Consider the following 18,395-nt stretch of genomic DNA (forward strand, 5'->3'; position numbering starts at 1 on the left):
ATCTCTCCCTCCTGCATTCCAGGGAGTACAGGTTCAGGAACTTCAAGCGCTCCCAGTAATTGAGGTGTTTTATCTCAGTTATGTGTGCTGTGAAGGTTCTCTGTACATGTTCTAGGTCAGCAATTTCACCTGCCTTGAAAGGTGCTGTTAGTGTGCAGCAATATTCCAGCCTAGATAGAACAAGCAATCTGAAGAGTGTCATCATGGGCTTGAAGTAATCAGTTCCTCAGCTGAGGAGTAGATGAGCACTGTGGTCTTGAAGAATCTGAAGGCAGGAAGATTGGCACTTATATACAGTGGACCCCCGGTTAACGATATTTTTTCACTCCAGAAGTATGTTCAGGTGCCAGTGCTGACCGAATTTGTTCCCATAAGGAATATTGTGAAGTAGATTAGTCCATTTCAGACCCCCAAACATACACGTACAAACGCACTTACATAAATACACTTACATAATTGGTCGCATTCGGAGGTGATCGTTATGCGGGGGTCCACTGTACTTGCCTCACATGAGGGAGGTGCAGCAGACTTAGGCATTGTTACTGGTAGGTGAGATTTCCCAGTGGAAGTAGATAATACCCAAGGGATGGGCCAGGAGCAGGCAAGTGGGTTGTGGACCTATCCTCTGTACCATTGGTATACAGTACTGACAAGATAAAGAATTAGACCTACTTCCACTGGGGAATTCCTCCTACCGGTAACAATGCTTAGGTCTGCTGCACCTCCCTCATCTGATTCCAGTATGTAAATGCCAGTCTTCCTGCTTGTGGAAGGAGGAGATAAAGAAGACTTTGTGTGCAAGGGGGTTAGACATCCAGTAAGTATGTGTAAGACAGGAGCTACTGGAGGCAAGTGGTTTTTATAACTTAATGTCCTGTTGGAATGTGAGAAAGGTAACATTTATGAAGGGATTCAGGGAAACCAGTTAGCTGGACTTGAGTACTAGAGGTGGGAAGTACAGTGCCTGCACTCTGGAAAGGTGGGGATATTTGCAGTTTGGAACTGTAGTATCAGTACTCCTCTGGCAAGATAGTAATGGAGTGAATGATAAAGATTTTTTTTTTTTTTGGGGGGGGGGGGTCACCCTACCTTGGTGGGAGATGGCCAGTTTGTTGAAGAAAAAAAAAAGTGTTATGGGCAGGACTTGAACCCATGGCAAGTCAGTTATATAATTAGTAGGCCAGTGTTTTAACCACTACACTATGCAGGTCTAGTAGTTAGAGCACTGGCTTTCTAGTTTTAGGATTGGCTTGGCATGGATTAAAGTCCTGTCTTATCTCTCAGGTTGTTTATAATTATATTACTGCAATTTTTGTGAATCATAGAGTATTATAGTTAACAATTCCTTTATCAAACTATATTAACAAGTTGATCAAGTCCAGTCTTGGGCAAAACTTTCCTATTCTTATTCTTGTACTACAAGGATCTTCTGCTTCTAGTGTATTTATTTCCATGTGTTGACTTTTGCCATTGTCTACCAACAGGTTGATATCTGGGCAACTGGAGTTATTACATATATCCTCCTGTGTGGGTTTCCCCCATTTGTCTCAGCTACAAACAACCAAGAAGAACTTTTTGACCAAATATTACATGGGCATTATGAATTTCATAGTCCATACTGGGATGACATATCGGATTCTGCACGTGAATTAATAGTCCATATGATTGAGGTAGACAAAGAGAAGCGCTTCAGTGCAAGAGAGGTCCTTGGGCATCCCTGGGTTTCGGTAAGTCATCTATGACTTATAATTTTAATGTTGGCTGGTAATTTTCTGGAAAAAGAGACTGAGAATTGAAGTTAGATACAATACATAAATAGCCTGCACATAGGAGAATGAAGTTGGATAGACTTCAGCAAAATATTCAGTAATACAATAGTACTGCAGACAAATTTTAGGTGTTGAAGAATATTTGCTTTTAGAGGTTATTCTAATCACAGTAGTAGAATGTAATACAGTACTTAAAGATTAATTAGCATTCATTTGTATTACTCTGTTTTACCCAGTACTGATCACTTCTTTCACAAGGATGAGGCTTTTGATGGAAACGTTGAGTTGCGTGTTTCCCACCAGTTGGGTCTCCACTTTGACACAAATGTCCCCCAGCACAAATCAGCAGGAATCACTCTTATGGCTGTAAGTTATACACATCTTTTTTATATTCACATGCCCCTCTATTTATACAGTAGATTTTATAGTTTCGTGGCAGTTGCACTAAACTCAATCAGGCCATCAACATTTAATTATGCATTATAAAAAAATTTCAGCAAGCTTCATAAACCTCACTGATTGCAGACAGTGACTACATTGGACTTGTGCAAATATAGAAATAAGATACCATGTAAGAGTGAATTTGCATAAAGCTGAGAATGTTGTAGGTTCTAAGAATATAAATGGTTTTGCTGTAAAACTAGGTGGATGATATAGAGGAAATGGGTGGTGTAGAGAAGTTAGGTAGGTGTAGAGGAAATGGGTGGTGTGGGGAAGCTGGGCTGGTGGTGGTACAAAGGGAAGAGAGCCTGGGAAGACTTCATCTCTCCATAATTTCCTTCAGCCACCAAAAGTCCTGTCTGTGATGAAAATCATCAGTTATTCAACTTATTCTCAGGTATAAATCTCTGCAAAGGAGGGAGTGCAAAAGGAGAGTAAATGATAGAGTGGGTGAGGTGCTGTCAACAAATTTTGTTGAGAAAAACCTTTTTGGAGTGAGATAAATAGGTTAAGAAAGCCTAGAGAATGAATGGATTTGACAGTTAAAAACAGAACAGGGGAGTTAGTAGATGGGTAGTTGGAAGTATTGGGAAAATATCAGGAATATTTTGAGGAACTGTTAAATGTTGATGAAGAGAGGGAGGCAGTAATTTCATGCATTGGCCAGGAAGGTATAACATCTTTCAGGAATGAAGAAGAGCTGGATATGAATGTGGGGGAGGTGTGTGAGGCATTAGGTCAAATGAAAGGGGGGTGGGGTAAAGCAGCTTGGACCTTCAGGGTCCAAGGCCCAAATCTGAAGTTGTGCCCCAATGTCCAGGAATTTAAAAAAAAAAATTTTTATTTTTTCTTATGAAATGGTAGAGAATCTTTTTGTGAAGGTAATAAAACAAAAAGTATGAAATTTGATGGAAAATTGACGAATTATGCTCTCGCGAATTTTGATGTGTCAACGATATTTACGAATCGGCGATTTTGCCGACTTTGACTCCCATTTTAGGCCAATTACATTATTCCAGCCAACCAAATTCTTAGCTATTTCACTAGTATTACTTCTATTCTATCGATTGAGCACAAGAAATCAGCAAGTCAACTGTTTCAACTACAAATTAAAGCGATCGGAAATTGTTAATTTGGCCAATTTAACACAAAGTTCAAAATATTCCAATTTCAAAATAGGGTCCAGAATAAACAATGTAGGTATTCCTGGAACTAAACTAACATTTCCTCTGTTCATTAGTTACGTTTTGAGGCTTTACAAATAAATTCCATTTTTATTTTTTATTCACATAATGAATTTTTGTTCACACCAAAAAATAGAAGATTTACTGTTATGCAATACTGTAATAATTGTATAAATATCATCACCATATTTGTGAATGCATATTAGACCCACCAGCTGGCGTATATTAGACGTGTGAGGTCGTTTGTTTACTCTTGAATATCGGCAAAAATTTAACATTTCTGCTACTTTGAGCTCAGTTTCAAGCCATTTCCAGTGCTAAAACCAATCAAAATCATCTCTATTTCTGTAATATGTCTTCCATTCTATCAATTGAGACCAAGAAATCGCAAATACAACTATAAAAAACATACGAAAAAACACTGCAAAGTCGTTGTTTTAATCGAAAAATCATGATTTCAGTTTTTTTCTCTCATTATACACAGTGTGCTGCAGGATCTGTTTTATGTGGTGCACACATACCACATAGATGTATTCTCTCATATCTAGGCCCAAATGTACCACTCACAGTTTATCAGAGTGAGCTGAGCTCATGACGTAGATCTACGGTTTGGACCCTGAACGTAAAGCCGTAGATCTACAGGACGGACCCTGAAAGGGTTAAAAGCAAGAGGGGATAGAGTTTGAGTGGTTGGTATTTTTGTTCAATAAATGTATAAAAGAGGGGAAGGTACCTAGGGATTGGAAGTGTATATATGTATAATTCCTTAATATAAGGGAAAGGGGAACAAAAGAGATTGTAAAAATTATAGGGGAATAAGGTTACTGAGTATACCAGGTAAAGTGTACGGTAGGGTTATTATTGAAAGAATTAGAGGTAAGACAGAGAGCAGGATTGTAGACGAACAAGGAGGCTTTAGAATGGGCAGGGAATGTGTATATCATGTTTACATTAAAGCATAGTATAAGTGAAAAATATTTAGATAAAGGTGTTATTGCATTTATGATAGGGTGGATAGGGAGAATTGTGGCTGATGTTACAAGTGTATGGAATAGGTAGTAAGTTACTAAATGCTGTACAGAGTTTTTATGAGGATAGGCTCAGATTAAGGTGTATAGGAAAGAGAAGATTACTCTCCAGTAAAAGTAGGCTTTAGACAGGGATGTTTAATGTCACCATGGTTGTTTAACATATTTATAGATGGAGCTGTAAAAGAAGTAAATGCTAGGATGTCAGGGAGAGGGGTGGGATTAAATTATGGGGAATCAAATACAAAATGGGAGTTGACACACTTACTTTTTGCTGATGATGCTGTGCTTTTGGGGGATTCTAAAGAGAAGTTACAAAGGTTAGTGGACGAGTTTGGGAGGGTGTAAAGTTGAAAGTGAACATAGGTAAGAGTAAGGTGATGAAAGTATCAAATGAATTAGGTAAAAAGTGTGGAAGAAGTGAATGTGTTGAGATATTTAGGAGTAGATTTATCAGCAGATGGGTTTGTGAAGGACATGGTTAACCATAGAATTGATGAAGAAAAAAAGGTGGGTGGTGCATTGAGGTATCTGTGGAGACAAAGAACATTATCCATGGACACAAGGAAGGGAATGTACGAGAATGCAGTGGTACCAACGCTCTTATATGGGTATGAAGCATGGGTTGTGAATGCTGCAGCGAGGAGGAGGCTGGAGGCAGTGGAGATGTCGTGTCTTAGGGCATTATGTGGCGTAAATATTATGCAGAGAATTCGTAGTGTGGAAATTAGGAGGAGGCGTGGAATTACAAAAAGTATTATTCAGAGGGCTGAAGTGGGGTTATTGAGGTGGTTTGGTCATTTAGAGAGGATGAAGCAAAGTAGAATGACTTGGAGGGTGTATACATCTGTAGTGGAGGGGTAGGTATTATCCTAGGAAAGGATGGGAGGAGGAGGTACAAGAGGTTTTGTGTGCAAGGGGCCTGGACATGCAGCAGGCATGTATGAGCATGTTAGATAGGAGTGAATGGGGACAAATGGTGTTTGGGACTTGACGAGCTGTTGGAGTGTGAGTGGGTAATATGTTGTGAAGGGATTCAGGGAAACTGGTTAGCCAGACTTGAGTCCTGGAAGTGGGAAGTACAGTGCCTGCACTTTAAAGGTGAGATTTAGGATATTGCCTGTTTGGAGTGACATCGAAACTGTCATATCTGGGCACCTCTGCAAAGAGGTGTGAATGATGGTGAAAGCGTTCTTCTTTTTTGGGTCACCCTGCCTTGGTGGGAGATGGCCAACATGTTAAAAAGAAAATATCTGCCAATACCAAATGTTCTTACGAACTTAAGGATGGAGAAACACTACATAGGCCTACTGATAAACTTTTAGGTAAAAGGACATATGTGCAACTAAATATACATATTGTGACAATGTTTCATTCTCCAATAGCTTTGTCAAGCTTGACAAAACTCCTGGACAGCAAAATATTGCTTTAGGAGAATATCTCATTATTTGAACATCCAGTGAACTGTAATTTACAGAATAACAGAGTAGGGCATATACTTTGAGAATGGGTTAGAGGGTAGGTGAGTGTAAGTGGGAGTGAAAAAGGATGTGAGAGGGTAAGTGGGTATGAGCGGGTGGCTTTCAGAAAGCATGAGTGGTTAGGTGGTTATGCAAGAGGATGTAAATGTGGGTGGGTGAGAGAGAGGCAGGCTGGGTGTGTGAGGGGTGTATATAAGAGAGAGCATCAGGGTGTTTTGATATGGGTGAGGAGTTGGTATGAGAGATGGGTGTGAGGGCTGGTAGGTGGATGTGTGAGTGTGTGTGGATTTGAGAGGGTTGGTGTGAGAGGTGTTTAGTGTATATTTGTGGGGATATGAGTAGTCGTGCAAATGTGAGAGGATGGGTGAGTAGGTGTGCAAATGTGAGAGGATGGGTGAGTAGGTGTGCAAATGTGAGAGGATGGGTGAGTAGGTGTGCAAATGTGAGAGGATGGGTGAGTAGGTGTGCAAATGTGAGAGGATGGGTGAGTAGGTGTGCAAATGTGAGAGGATGGGTGAGTAGGTGTGCAAATGTGAGAGGATGGGTGAGTAGGTGTGCAAATGTGAGAGGATGGGTGAGTAGGTGTGCAAATGTGAGAGGATGGGTGAGTAGGTGTGCAAATGTGAGAGGATGGGTGAGGAGGTGGTGGCGGGGAGGAGCAGTGGCAGGGAGGAGGCGGTGGTGGGGAGGAGTAGTAGGAGTAGGAGTAGTAGTAGTTGTAGTATTAGTAGTAGTAATAAGAAATTGTGGTATTTGGTGTCAAAAAATTACATTTCATTAACTCTAACTATTCAGACCCCCAAATTTAATATTGCTCCCAGTATCCACTTTTAAAAAATTTTTGAAATGGTAATAATTTTCTGAAGATAACACTAAAACTGTGAAATTTATGCATGATTGTTCATGATTTATGACTTCCCAATAATTGAATCAGACCTATTAAAACCCCATAAAACAGACCAAGGGGGGGGCATTGTTGATGGGGTTTATAGGGCCACTGACAGCCTATGCCATATCAAGCCCTGCCTTCCAGTGCCTGGAAAAGAAACCTTGACTAAAGCAGAAGGAGTTAGACTAATAACTATGCATATTAAATGTCTCCTATGTCACCTGGAGCCAGCAAAAAGGTGCAGATAAAGGCCAGGATCTCTTGACAGTCTGAAGGGTCAAACCCCTCCCCATTGAGGAGAGGTAGGGTCAAAGATCACCCTGAATGTGTGCAAGGCCACATGGAGGAGAGTCCATGCAGAGTGGTAATGGGGGCACCACAGTAGGAAGTGCTCCACTGTCTCAGGCTGAGAGAGACACCACTGGTAGAATGGAGAGTCTGTCATCCGAAGGCAGTGCAGATAAGCTGCAAGTTGTGAATGCCCAACCCAGAGGCAAGCCACTGAGCGATTGGGATGGCAAGCCCAAGGACAGGGGCTGTTGAAAGACCAGACTGAGCTTAATGCTGAAGAAGAGAGGGAATGTGCCAGAATCCCCCTGCCATAAGTGGCAGATTTCCCTCCAAATAGTCTTTGTAAAATCCCAGTGCAAGGGGACGGGTAATGGTAGGGAGTGTGTGTGTGCAAGGGAGGCCACTTGATCAGTCATTTCGTTGCCCCGAATGCCAACATGAGCTGGTACCCACTGAAGGAAGATGCTCCAACCCACTGCAAGACGTGTAGAAGAAGAAGCTACATCTGTTGGACCAGGAAACAGAGGGACTATGGATGGGCAGAACACAGCAGTGCCAGGGAATATTGGGAATCAGAGAAGAGAACCACAGGCTGAGGAGGAAGGTGTGCAAGGATGAAAAGTAAAGCCTGGTGAATGACAAAGAGCTCCCCTACTAGGACCGAGTGAGTGGGTTCTAACCGCCAGGTTTGACACAGAAAGATCAGTGAAGACAGCAGCTGAAGATGAAGGAGGAGGGAAAGTTTGTGCTGAGCCATCCATGTAGATGGAGAATGAATAACTATATGTGACAGCATGAAATTCTTCAAAGAGAAATGCTGCCATCTGAAGAGTTTCTCTGTTCCTGCATGGCCAATCTAGGTGGATGTATCTTTCCAGGTCCATCCAAGGAGAAACCGGGAAGTGGAGAAGGGAGTAAACACTGGCACAGGGAGTGAGAGGTACGCTAGGGAACGTTGGGCTCTGGCCATAAAGGATGGCCGAGTCAAACATGTGGGAACAGGCTGCTGCCCACACCTGTGGAGAGAGGCAGCAGGGAGATTACAAGGCAAAGAGGACATATGGTGGAGTCACAAGCAGTCCCTCATCTTTCTCACCAGTGAGAAGAAGACTATCCCAGACTGCTTCCAAAGCTGTGATGGGGGTGGAGGGAAGCCAGGGAAAAGGCATTACTTGTCCTTAAGAAAAGCATCAAAAATTTAATATTTCTGCTATTTGAAATTTGATTTCAAGCTGCTATTTTTCCTGAAACCAGCCAAAATCATCTATATTTCACTAGTATGTCTTCCAGTCTGTCAAATGATACTAAGAAACAGCCAATAAAACAAAAACCATCCTAGAAAACACCACAAAGTTGCTATATTAAACCAAACATATGGTCAGTTTTGCTTTCCCCAATATGCACCATGTGGGGCAGGATTTTTTATACTGTATGTACTCATCACACAGACCCATTCTCTCATATCTAGGCCAAAATTTACTGCTCACAGGTTATCTGAGTGAGCTGAGCTCATGACATAGATCTACGTGAGGGATACTGACTTCAGTGATGTAGTTCTACATATGCCAATGAAAGGGTTAAAAAATACCAGTTCAGTGGTACCTTGACTTAAGAGTTTAATTCGCTCTGTGACCTAGCTCGTAACTCAATTTGCTCGTATATCAAATCAATTTTCCTCATTGAAATTGATTGAAATGCTATTAATCCGTTCCAGTCCCCAAAAAACCACTCCAGTTTTTTGTTACTGATTTTTAAATAAGAAAATGTATTTATAAATAAGAGATATTGTATACTCCACCCACCACCTTCACTACTCAACCCACCACCATCTCTATTACACCCACCATTATCACTACTCCACCCACCATTATCACTACTCCACCCACCACCATCTCTACTACACCCACCACCTTCACTACTCCACCCTCCACCATCTCTACTACCACCATCATCTCTACTACACCCATCATCATCTCTACTACACCCACCATTATCACTACTCCATCCACCACCATCTCTATTACACCCACCATTATCACTACTCCACCCACCATTATCACTACTCCACCCACCACCATCTCTATTACACCCACCACCTTCACTACTCCACCCTCCACCATCTCTACTACCACCATCATCTCTACTACACCCATCATCATCTCTACTACACCCACCATTATCACTACTCCATCCACCACCATCTCTATTACACCCACCATTATCACTACTACACCCACCATTATCACTACTCCATCCACCACCATCTCTATTACACCCACCACCTTCACTACTCCACCCACCACCATCTCTACTACACCCACCATTATCACTACTCCATCCACCACCATCTCTATTACACCCACCACCTTCACTACTCCACCCACCACCATCTCTACTACACCCACCATTATCACTACTCCATCCACCACCATCTCTATTACACCCACCACCTTCACTACTCCACCCACCACCATCTCTACTCCACCCACCACCTTCACTACTCCACCCATCACCATCTCTACTCCTTCCACCACCATCTCTACTCCTTCCACCACCATCTCTACTCCACCCACCACCATCTCTACTCCACCCACCACCATCTCTACTCCACCCACCACCATCTCTACTCCACCCACCACCATCTCTACTCCACCCACCACCATCTCTACTCCACCCACCACCATCTCTATTACACCCACCACCTTCACTACTCCACCCACCATCATCTCTACTCCACCCACCACCTTCACTACTCCACCCACCACCATCTCTACTCCACCCACCACCATCTCTACTCCACCCACCACCATCTCTACTCCACCCACCACCATCTCTACTCCACCCACCACCATCTCCATTACACCCACCACCTTCACTACTCCACCCACCACCATCTCTACTCCACCCACCACCTTCACTACTCCACCCACCACCATCTCTACTCCACCCACCACCATCTCTACTCCTTCCACCACCCTCACTACTCCACCCACCACCATCTCTACTCCACCCACCACCATCTCTACTCCACCCACCACCATCTCTACTCCACCCACCACCATCTATACTCCACCCACCACCATCTCTACTCCACCCACCACCATCTCTACTCCACCCACCACCATCTCTACTCCACCTACCACCTTCACTACTACACCTACCACCTTCACTACTCCACCCACCACTATCTCTACTACACCCACCACCTTCACTACTCCACCCACCACCATCTCTACTCCTTCCACCACCCTCACTACTCCACCTACCACCATCTTTACTCCACCCACCACTTTCACTACTCCATCCACCACCCTCACTACTCCACCCACCACCCTCACTACTCCACCCACCACCATCTCTACTCCACCCACCACCATCTCTACTCCACCCACCACCATCTCTACTCCACCTACCACCTTCACTACTACACCTACCACCTTCACTACTCCACCCAACACTATCTCTACTACACCCACCACCTTCACTACTCCACCCACCACCATCTCTACTCCTTCCACCACCCTCACTACTCCACCTACCACCATCTTTACTCCACCCACCACTTTCTCTACTCCACCCACCACCATCTCTACTCCACCCACCACCATCTCTACTCCACCCACCACCATCTCTACTCCACCCACCACCATCTCTACTCCATCCACCACCATCTCTACTCCACCCACCACCATCTCTACTCCACCCACCACCATCTCTACTCCACCCACCACCATCTCTACTCCACTCACCACCATCTCTACTCCACCTGCCACCTTCACTACTACACCTACCACCTTCACTACTACACCTACCACCTTCACTACTACACCCACCACCATCTCTACTACACCCACCACCTTCACTACTCCACCCACCACCTTCACTACTCCACCCACCACCATCTCTACTCCTTCCACCACCCTCACTACTCCACCTACCACCATCTTTACTCCACCCACCACTTTCACTACTCCACCACCCTCACTACTCCACCCACCACCATATCTACTCCACCCACCACCATATCTACTCCACCCACCACCATCTCTACTCCACCCACCACCATCTCTACTCTACCCACCACCATCTCTACTCTACCCACCACCATCTTTACTACACTCACCACCTTCTCTACTCTGCTCACTACCATCTCTACTCCACCCACTACCATCTCTGCTCCACCCACCACCTTCACTACTCCACTCACTACCGTCTCTACTACACCCACCACCTTCACTACTCCACCCACCACCTTCACTACTCCACCCACCATCTCGACTACACCCACCACCTTCACTACTCCACCCACCACCATCTCTACTCCACTCACCACCATCTCTACTCCACCTGCCACCTTCACTACTCCACCCACCACCTTCACTACTCCACCCACCATCTCTACTACACCCACCACCTTCACTACTCCATCCACCACCATCTCTACTACACCCACCACCTTCACTACTCCACCCCCAACTATCAGTACTCCACCCACCTTAATGTTTCTGGAAAAACTCTTGAGTGTAGAAATGGAGGTTACCTCTTCCCTAGATTTATACGAGAACCAAACAAGGGATGAGGTACCTCCCTACAATCTGGGATTAGTGTGGGAGCATTATTCTTCCAGTTATGTCTTGGAAGAGCATGTGGGATGGGATGAAGTACCTGACATTCCTCTGGGTACAGAGTTGGATTCGACTTCAGATACACCGCCAGTTAGTGGCAGCGTATCTGAAGTTCACTCGTAACTCAGATTTTGGCTTGCAACTCAAAGCAACAAATCAACCGAGCAATGGCTCGTAACTTGCAAAACTCCTAAGTTGGGGCACTCATAAATCAAGGTATCACTGTATTATATAATTAACAAAAATCTTTATTGCCCTTATTTTGTTTGTCATTTCAAGCTTTTTAAAATTACATAGTCTGCCTGTGTATTGTGCATGATTTTTGACACTGTGTACTGTAGCATACTACAGTGGATATCCTCTTTGATGTATTGATTTGATTTGTTTTGAATGTTCATTATAATTTATTTATAGGAGTCAAATTTTTACAATTAAACTTTTATCCTCTCTTATCATCAACATGCTCATATAACACTTTAAATTTTTTGTCTCTTGTGATATCCTTTGATTTATGTTTCCATTGTCTAAAATGATGATTAAATATAGTTTTTTTTTTCTATTAAGTTTAGTAAATCACAAGAGATATGGAGTATTGGTATGATGCAGTAATAGAAGCAAAGACCCAACACATCTTTTAAAGGAAGCAAAAGTACAAATAAACATGTTTGTTATGAAGCACTGATGGCTTCCACTTAACCTTACTGTTCACATTTTGTAACAGAATAGTTACATGTACTCCAATTGAGACTGCAGATAGTCAGAGTGAACTCGACATCTTAATTATGGTTTAAAAAAAAAAAGCCTTAAAACAATGTAGCATTTTAAACAATAATTAAGCTTGAAGAAATATAATTTATATAGATCTAGTCTCTCCCACTTGTTAGAAATACAGTACAGTATTACATAAAAAAAATAACTAAAAAATTAAGGAAAAAGATTTTGTGCTTAAATAGTTTTGAGTCATTATTTACCAGTGTTAAGTTCATCCTTACTAACAACAGCTCTGTATTGGACCTTCCATTATTTATATGTGACTGATTTCTGTTTGTTTCTGTGGTTATGATGTCCAGGCGGAGTCCACCCCCTGCTTGCACACAGTAGAGGTGCTATAATAGCTGGCAAGCAGGTAGCAGAGGGCAACTTGAGGACAAGAAAGCAAGATAATACTTATAGATTCTGAGCCTACTATCTACACAGCCCACAGCAACAACAGGCTGACCATTACCACCATACAAGAATCATTCACAAAATGCAATAGGAACCTAAAATTACTTTGAAGGACTACAGAATTTTTTAAGAAAACATTATTATTTAAATATATATAAAAGAAAGAGTTGCTAGACTAAATAATAAGCTGCTTATTTACTGAGTTTGTTAAATAAATTTTCAGCTTTTTTTTTTTTCCAACATATCTTATGTTATGACCCAGAGAAGTTAATTATATTTAAATTTATATCCTACTAGTCATTATCAAGTGACAATAAATTTGGTTCACTTGTTCTGTGTATTTCATACTTTTAAATTTATCCTGAAAGAAATAGCAAATGTCAAAGCTGCACTGGATTTTTTTTTTTTTTTTTTTTTTTTTACCACAATGGCCATCTCCTACCAAAGCAGAATGACCAAGAAAAGGAAATAATTATCATTCACTTTATATTTGTCTTGCCAGACAGCTAATACAAGGTGGCCATCATATATCCGGCATCATCGAGACCTGTAGGGTGTCAATTTAGTGATTTTGCCAGATTATAGTGGTTAGGTTAGAATACACTTAACCCAATGGCAATATTTAGACATAGGCGATTTCGACCAATTTACACCCTATATTTGGCCCATTCCGCTGTTCCATTCTACCAAACTCATAGCTATTTCGCTAGTATTCCTTTTGTTCTGTTGATTGAGTACAAGAAACCACCCATTCCTCTGTTTCATCTACCCAGTAAAGTGGTTGGAAATCAGTAATTTGGCCAATTTCACACAAATTTCAAAAGATGCCAGTTTCAAAATAGGGTCCAGAATAAGCAATGCAGACATTCCTGGCACTAAAATAATATTTTCTCTGTTCATTAGTCACGTCTCCAGGCCCCTCTTATATTACGCTTGCTTTCCATTTTGAATTTTTATTCACACAAAAAAATAGAAGATTTAGTGTTATGTAGACTACTGCATCATTGTAATAACTGCATAAATAATGTCAACCCATTCATGACCACGTATTAGACCAGTCAGTTGGACACGTATTGGTCAGTGACATCATATCTTTACTCTTGAACATCGGCAAAAATCAAACATTTCCAGTACTTTGAGGTCAATTTCAAGGTATGTTTTGTCATGAAACTAATCAAAACCATATCTTTTTCTGTAATATATCTTCCATTCTATCAAATGAGGCCAAAACAGTGAGAATACAGCCATAAAAACCATACGAAAATACACCGCAAAGTCGCCGTTTTACACCACAGTCAGTTTTTTCTCATGTAGTGCGTGGAGTGCATGGTGCAGGATGTTTTTTATATAGTGCATATTTACCACACAGACCTATTCTCTCATATGTAGGCCCAAATTTACCAGTCACAGCTTATCTGAGTGAACTGAGCTCATGGTGACCAACATTGGCTTCAAAGCCACCTTTTATGGACAATGTATAGTGTATGTGCTTTACATAATGAGATGCATTTCTTTTATTCGTTGGAACCATGGCTAGGGCTAAAAGTAAGTAGGTTGTAACAATAAATGGAGAAAAAGACATTGGAATGACTTATGCAGCAAGTAGTGCCACCAAACAGTAGTGGCAGGTTGGTGTGGCGGCCCCAGAAATTTGAAATTATGCTAACTAAACTTAGTGCCGGATTACTGGTGGAACCGGATAAGTGATTGCCAGATTAGTGATGGCCGACCTGTACTTTAAAGTCCTCACCTATCCTTCAGAATGAAGGCAATGTACTCCCTGCTCCACCAGGATTTAAGTCCAGCTCACCAGTTCTCCTGAACACCTTCACAAACATTACCTTGCTCACACTCCAGCAGCATGTTGAGTAAAAAAAAAAAAAATTTGTCTTCCCATTCTGTTCTAACACACACACTAGGCTCCTTTATCCACTCCTCCCAACCTTTTCTGGGATAACCCTTACTCTTCCTTTCTTTCACTCTAGATTTATACACACACTTAGTCATCCTATTCTGCTCCGTCATATCTAAATGCCCAAACCATCTCGGCAACCCTCCCTTTCCCCCTCCCTCCTTACTCTTTAACCCTTTGAGGGTCGACAGGCCTTCTCCAAGACTCGTTCTCAGGGTCGGCCAATTTAAAAAAAAAAAATTTCTTAGGAAAAGATAGAGAATCTTTTCCCAATCATATTGACACCAAAAGTATGAAATTTGATGGAAAACTTACGGAATTATACTCTCGTGAAGTTAGCGGTCTCGACGATGTTTACGCATCGGCAATTTTGCCCACTTTGAGCCCTATTTTCGGCCAATTCCAGTGTACTAGTCGACAGAAATCATAACTATTTCTCTAGAACTTTACTTTTTCTATTGATTGAGTGCAAGAAACCACCCATTTACTGATTTCAACTATCCAATACAGTGGTCAGAATTTAGTAATTTTTCTAATTTAACACAAATTTCAAAAGATGCCAATTTCCAAATAGGGTCCAGAATAAACAAGAAAGACATTCCTGGCACTAAAATAACATTTCCTCTGTTAGTCACATCCCCAGGCCCCTCTTATATTTCTTTGGCTTTCCACTTTCAATTTTTATTCTTGCAAAAAATAGAAGATTTACTGTTATGCAGACTACTGCATTAGTGTAGAAATGGTATAAATAATATCAGCGCACTTGTGAAAGAATGTTAGACTCACCAGTTGACATGTATTGGATGCTTGGCATGATTTGCTTACTTTTGAACTTTGGTAAAAATTGAACATTTCTGCTAATTTGAGCTCAATTTCAAGGTACTTTTCATTGTAAAACCAGTCAAAATCATCTCAATTTCTGTAATATGTCTTTCATTCTATAAAATGAGACCAAGAAAACTAGAATACCACAATAAATACCATACGAATATACAGTGCAAAATCGCTGTTTTATTCCAAAAACATGGTCATTTTTTTTTCTCATTATGCACTGTATGCTGCAGGATTTTTTTTTTTTTATACTGCGCGCACTAACCATATAGACCCATTCTTTCATATGTAGGCCTACCAGCTTTCTCCCACTAGATATGAGGGCACTAGAATTTAGGCGTACTAGTACGTCAAAAACCCTGGGTCGTAAGCCGTACTAGTACGGCCTAAACCCTCAAAGGGTTAATTACAGCCTCTCCTCACTTAATGACGGAGCTCCATTCCTAAAACCATGTCGGTAAATGAATTCATTGCTAAGCAAGGAGCATACTCTAAGGGTAGTGGGTTTGTGTCAGCCATTTTTTATATTGTTTTAAATGTCACCTTTGCACCATTTATAACATTTTTAGTATATTTTTAAATGTTTATACAGTAGTGTACTATATTGTAATAACAGAATAGAGGAAATCAGCTCTAATATAGTATTAATGTTGGTAGAATTACTGACAGTATGTTAGGCAAAAGGACAAGTGCACTAATGTGACTTTATTGTGCATACGTTTCGGTCTCCAGGAAATTCATCAAGCTGTTGCAAACAATACATGGACACAGAGCATATATATAGGCTTAGAATGAAGTGTAATAATAGTGGTGGTAGTAGTAGTAGTAACACATGTGGAAGGACAATAACTTGCACATGAGTAAAAGGTTATAAAAGCTATTACTTGGGTAGCATAAAAATAAGTTAGACAATTATTTCTGTTAGTGGTTGGGTTTGAGAAGGCCTTTTTCAGTGTTCCTCCTGTGTTATGTTCTTGTGTAGTATTAGCAGCAGTAACTGTGTGATGGCAGTTTATTGTTTTGAGGAGGATTTCTGCTAATACTTGAGATGATGATGAAGCTGCCTTTATTTTGATTGATTGTGTTAGAAACGGCAATTAATGATGATTCAAGGCATTTACGTTTGCAGAAATATATGGACACAAAGGGTATATGAGCCTATATATACCCTTTGTGTCCATGTATTGTTTGTAACGGCTTGATAAAGCTCCTGGAGAGCGAAACGTTGCCACGGTAAAATATCACATCAGTTGCAATTGTGTCCTATTACCTAACTGCTCTAATATACATTTAGGCATGCATACTGGTCAGAGAGCCCGTTGTAAGTCTGAGTCGTCAGTAAATGAGTACATCGCTAAGTGAGGAGAGGCTGTATATCCTTGGTAACCTCACATTGTCTCCTAATTTTTGCACTTCATATTCTCTGCATAGTCACAGCACACATTGCTCGTAAATATGACATAACTGCCTCCAGCCTCCTCCTTATTGCATCATTTCAAGCCCATGCCTCTCACACGTAAAAGTGTTAGTGTCACAACACTCGAGGGAATTTTCCTTTTTGTCTCCATTGATAAATCACAAAAAAAAGGCCTCTGTCCATCATGACATAAGTACATTTGAAAGCTAACATCAACAGACCAGACGAGGAGAATGGCCTTGCTTGTGCAGGTGGGTTCTGTGTTGGCTTTTTATTTAGCTTTTGCTGTAACTGCTGTTGAACCAGTAGTTTTTGCTAATGTGTCACACAGTTAAGCTAAACTCACGTAAAATGTGATAGTAAATTACTCTCCTTGAATGTGGTAGTAAGCTACTCTCTGGTATCACTTCATATGCTTAGTTTTATATTTGCGATACAAGACATTGTCAGTTTTGTACATATATTTTACTTTAGTTTCAAATAAAAATATTTTACAAGTTTATTCTAATTAGAATACCTTTATAATTTGCAATATTTAATTGTCTTTAAAGCCTTAAGTAAAAACCTGTACACTTATTTCTAAAGCTATTGTCAACTGATATTTTTCCTATGATTTCCATTATGCATTTTTTATGTAAATAAATGGCTGTAGATTAATGCCATTATATAAATATGCCTCTTATTGTCATTATGCTGTATTATGTACTGCAGTCAGACTTTATGATTTTTATTGATATAAGATAAAAGAGCCTTTTTTTTTTTTTTTTTTTTTTTTTTTGCAAAGTAACATACAGAATGAGGTTGAGAAATCTAGTAAAAAAAACAAAATACCGGTGGTAATTTTTTGCAACACTCATTTTTTATTTCTGGCTTAAAATTGTTACAGTACTTATAAAAGCTACAATATTTGAAGTGATTGATAAATAAGTCCATATAAAGGTACCAATAATGAGTTGTCTGTTGTATATGTTAGAGTTACAAATCATTAATATGGGTGAGTGGTAAACAAGTTATTAAAGAAATTATTAGCTGGATGAGAACATGAAAATAATACTCTAGTAAGACTAATGTAATACAATAGGGCCCCACTTACATGGCAGGTTAGGCTCCAGGCTACCGCCAGAAAACGGGCATCACCAGAAAGCAGAACGGCAATTTTTTTTTCACTTAATGCATATAAATGCTAGATAATAAGTTTACACTAACAAATATTAAGTTAACAATAGAATTAGGCATTAAAAACAATAAAAAGTAAAATACACACACAGTACACTCATTACCTTAAAATATTTGTAGTCTTAATGAAGGGTGAGAGGTGAGTAGTATTTATTTGTGAGAAGTCGTGTGTGGGAGGTATGGT

General features: G+C 40.8%; 1 protein-coding gene across 8 annotated transcripts in view; it reads left to right on the forward strand.

Annotated features, from left to right (window-relative positions):
• The window catches only part of LOC128688920 (serine/threonine-protein kinase DCLK1), a 113,303-nt gene extending 95,491 nt beyond the window's left edge, over nt 1-17,812 (forward strand). For all 8 annotated transcript variants that reach the window (XM_070085530.1, XM_070085527.1, XM_070085533.1 and 5 more), the window contains 3 exons: nt 1,485-1,727; nt 2,028-2,135; nt 12,779-17,812. In XM_070085530.1, the coding sequence (XP_069941631.1) occupies nt 1,485-1,727; nt 2,028-2,135; nt 12,779-12,820 (393 nt within the window). In that variant the 3' untranslated portion in view covers nt 12,821-17,812. The remainder of the gene's footprint in view (nt 1-1,484; nt 1,728-2,027; nt 2,136-12,778) is intronic.
• Nucleotides 17,813-18,395: the final 583 nt, after the last annotated feature.

The sequence above is a fragment of the Cherax quadricarinatus genome, chromosome 16 (genome assembly GCF_038502225.1).
Source record: "Cherax quadricarinatus isolate ZL_2023a chromosome 16, ASM3850222v1, whole genome shotgun sequence".
NCBI classification, from domain to species: domain Eukaryota; kingdom Metazoa; phylum Arthropoda; class Malacostraca; order Decapoda; family Parastacidae; genus Cherax; species Cherax quadricarinatus.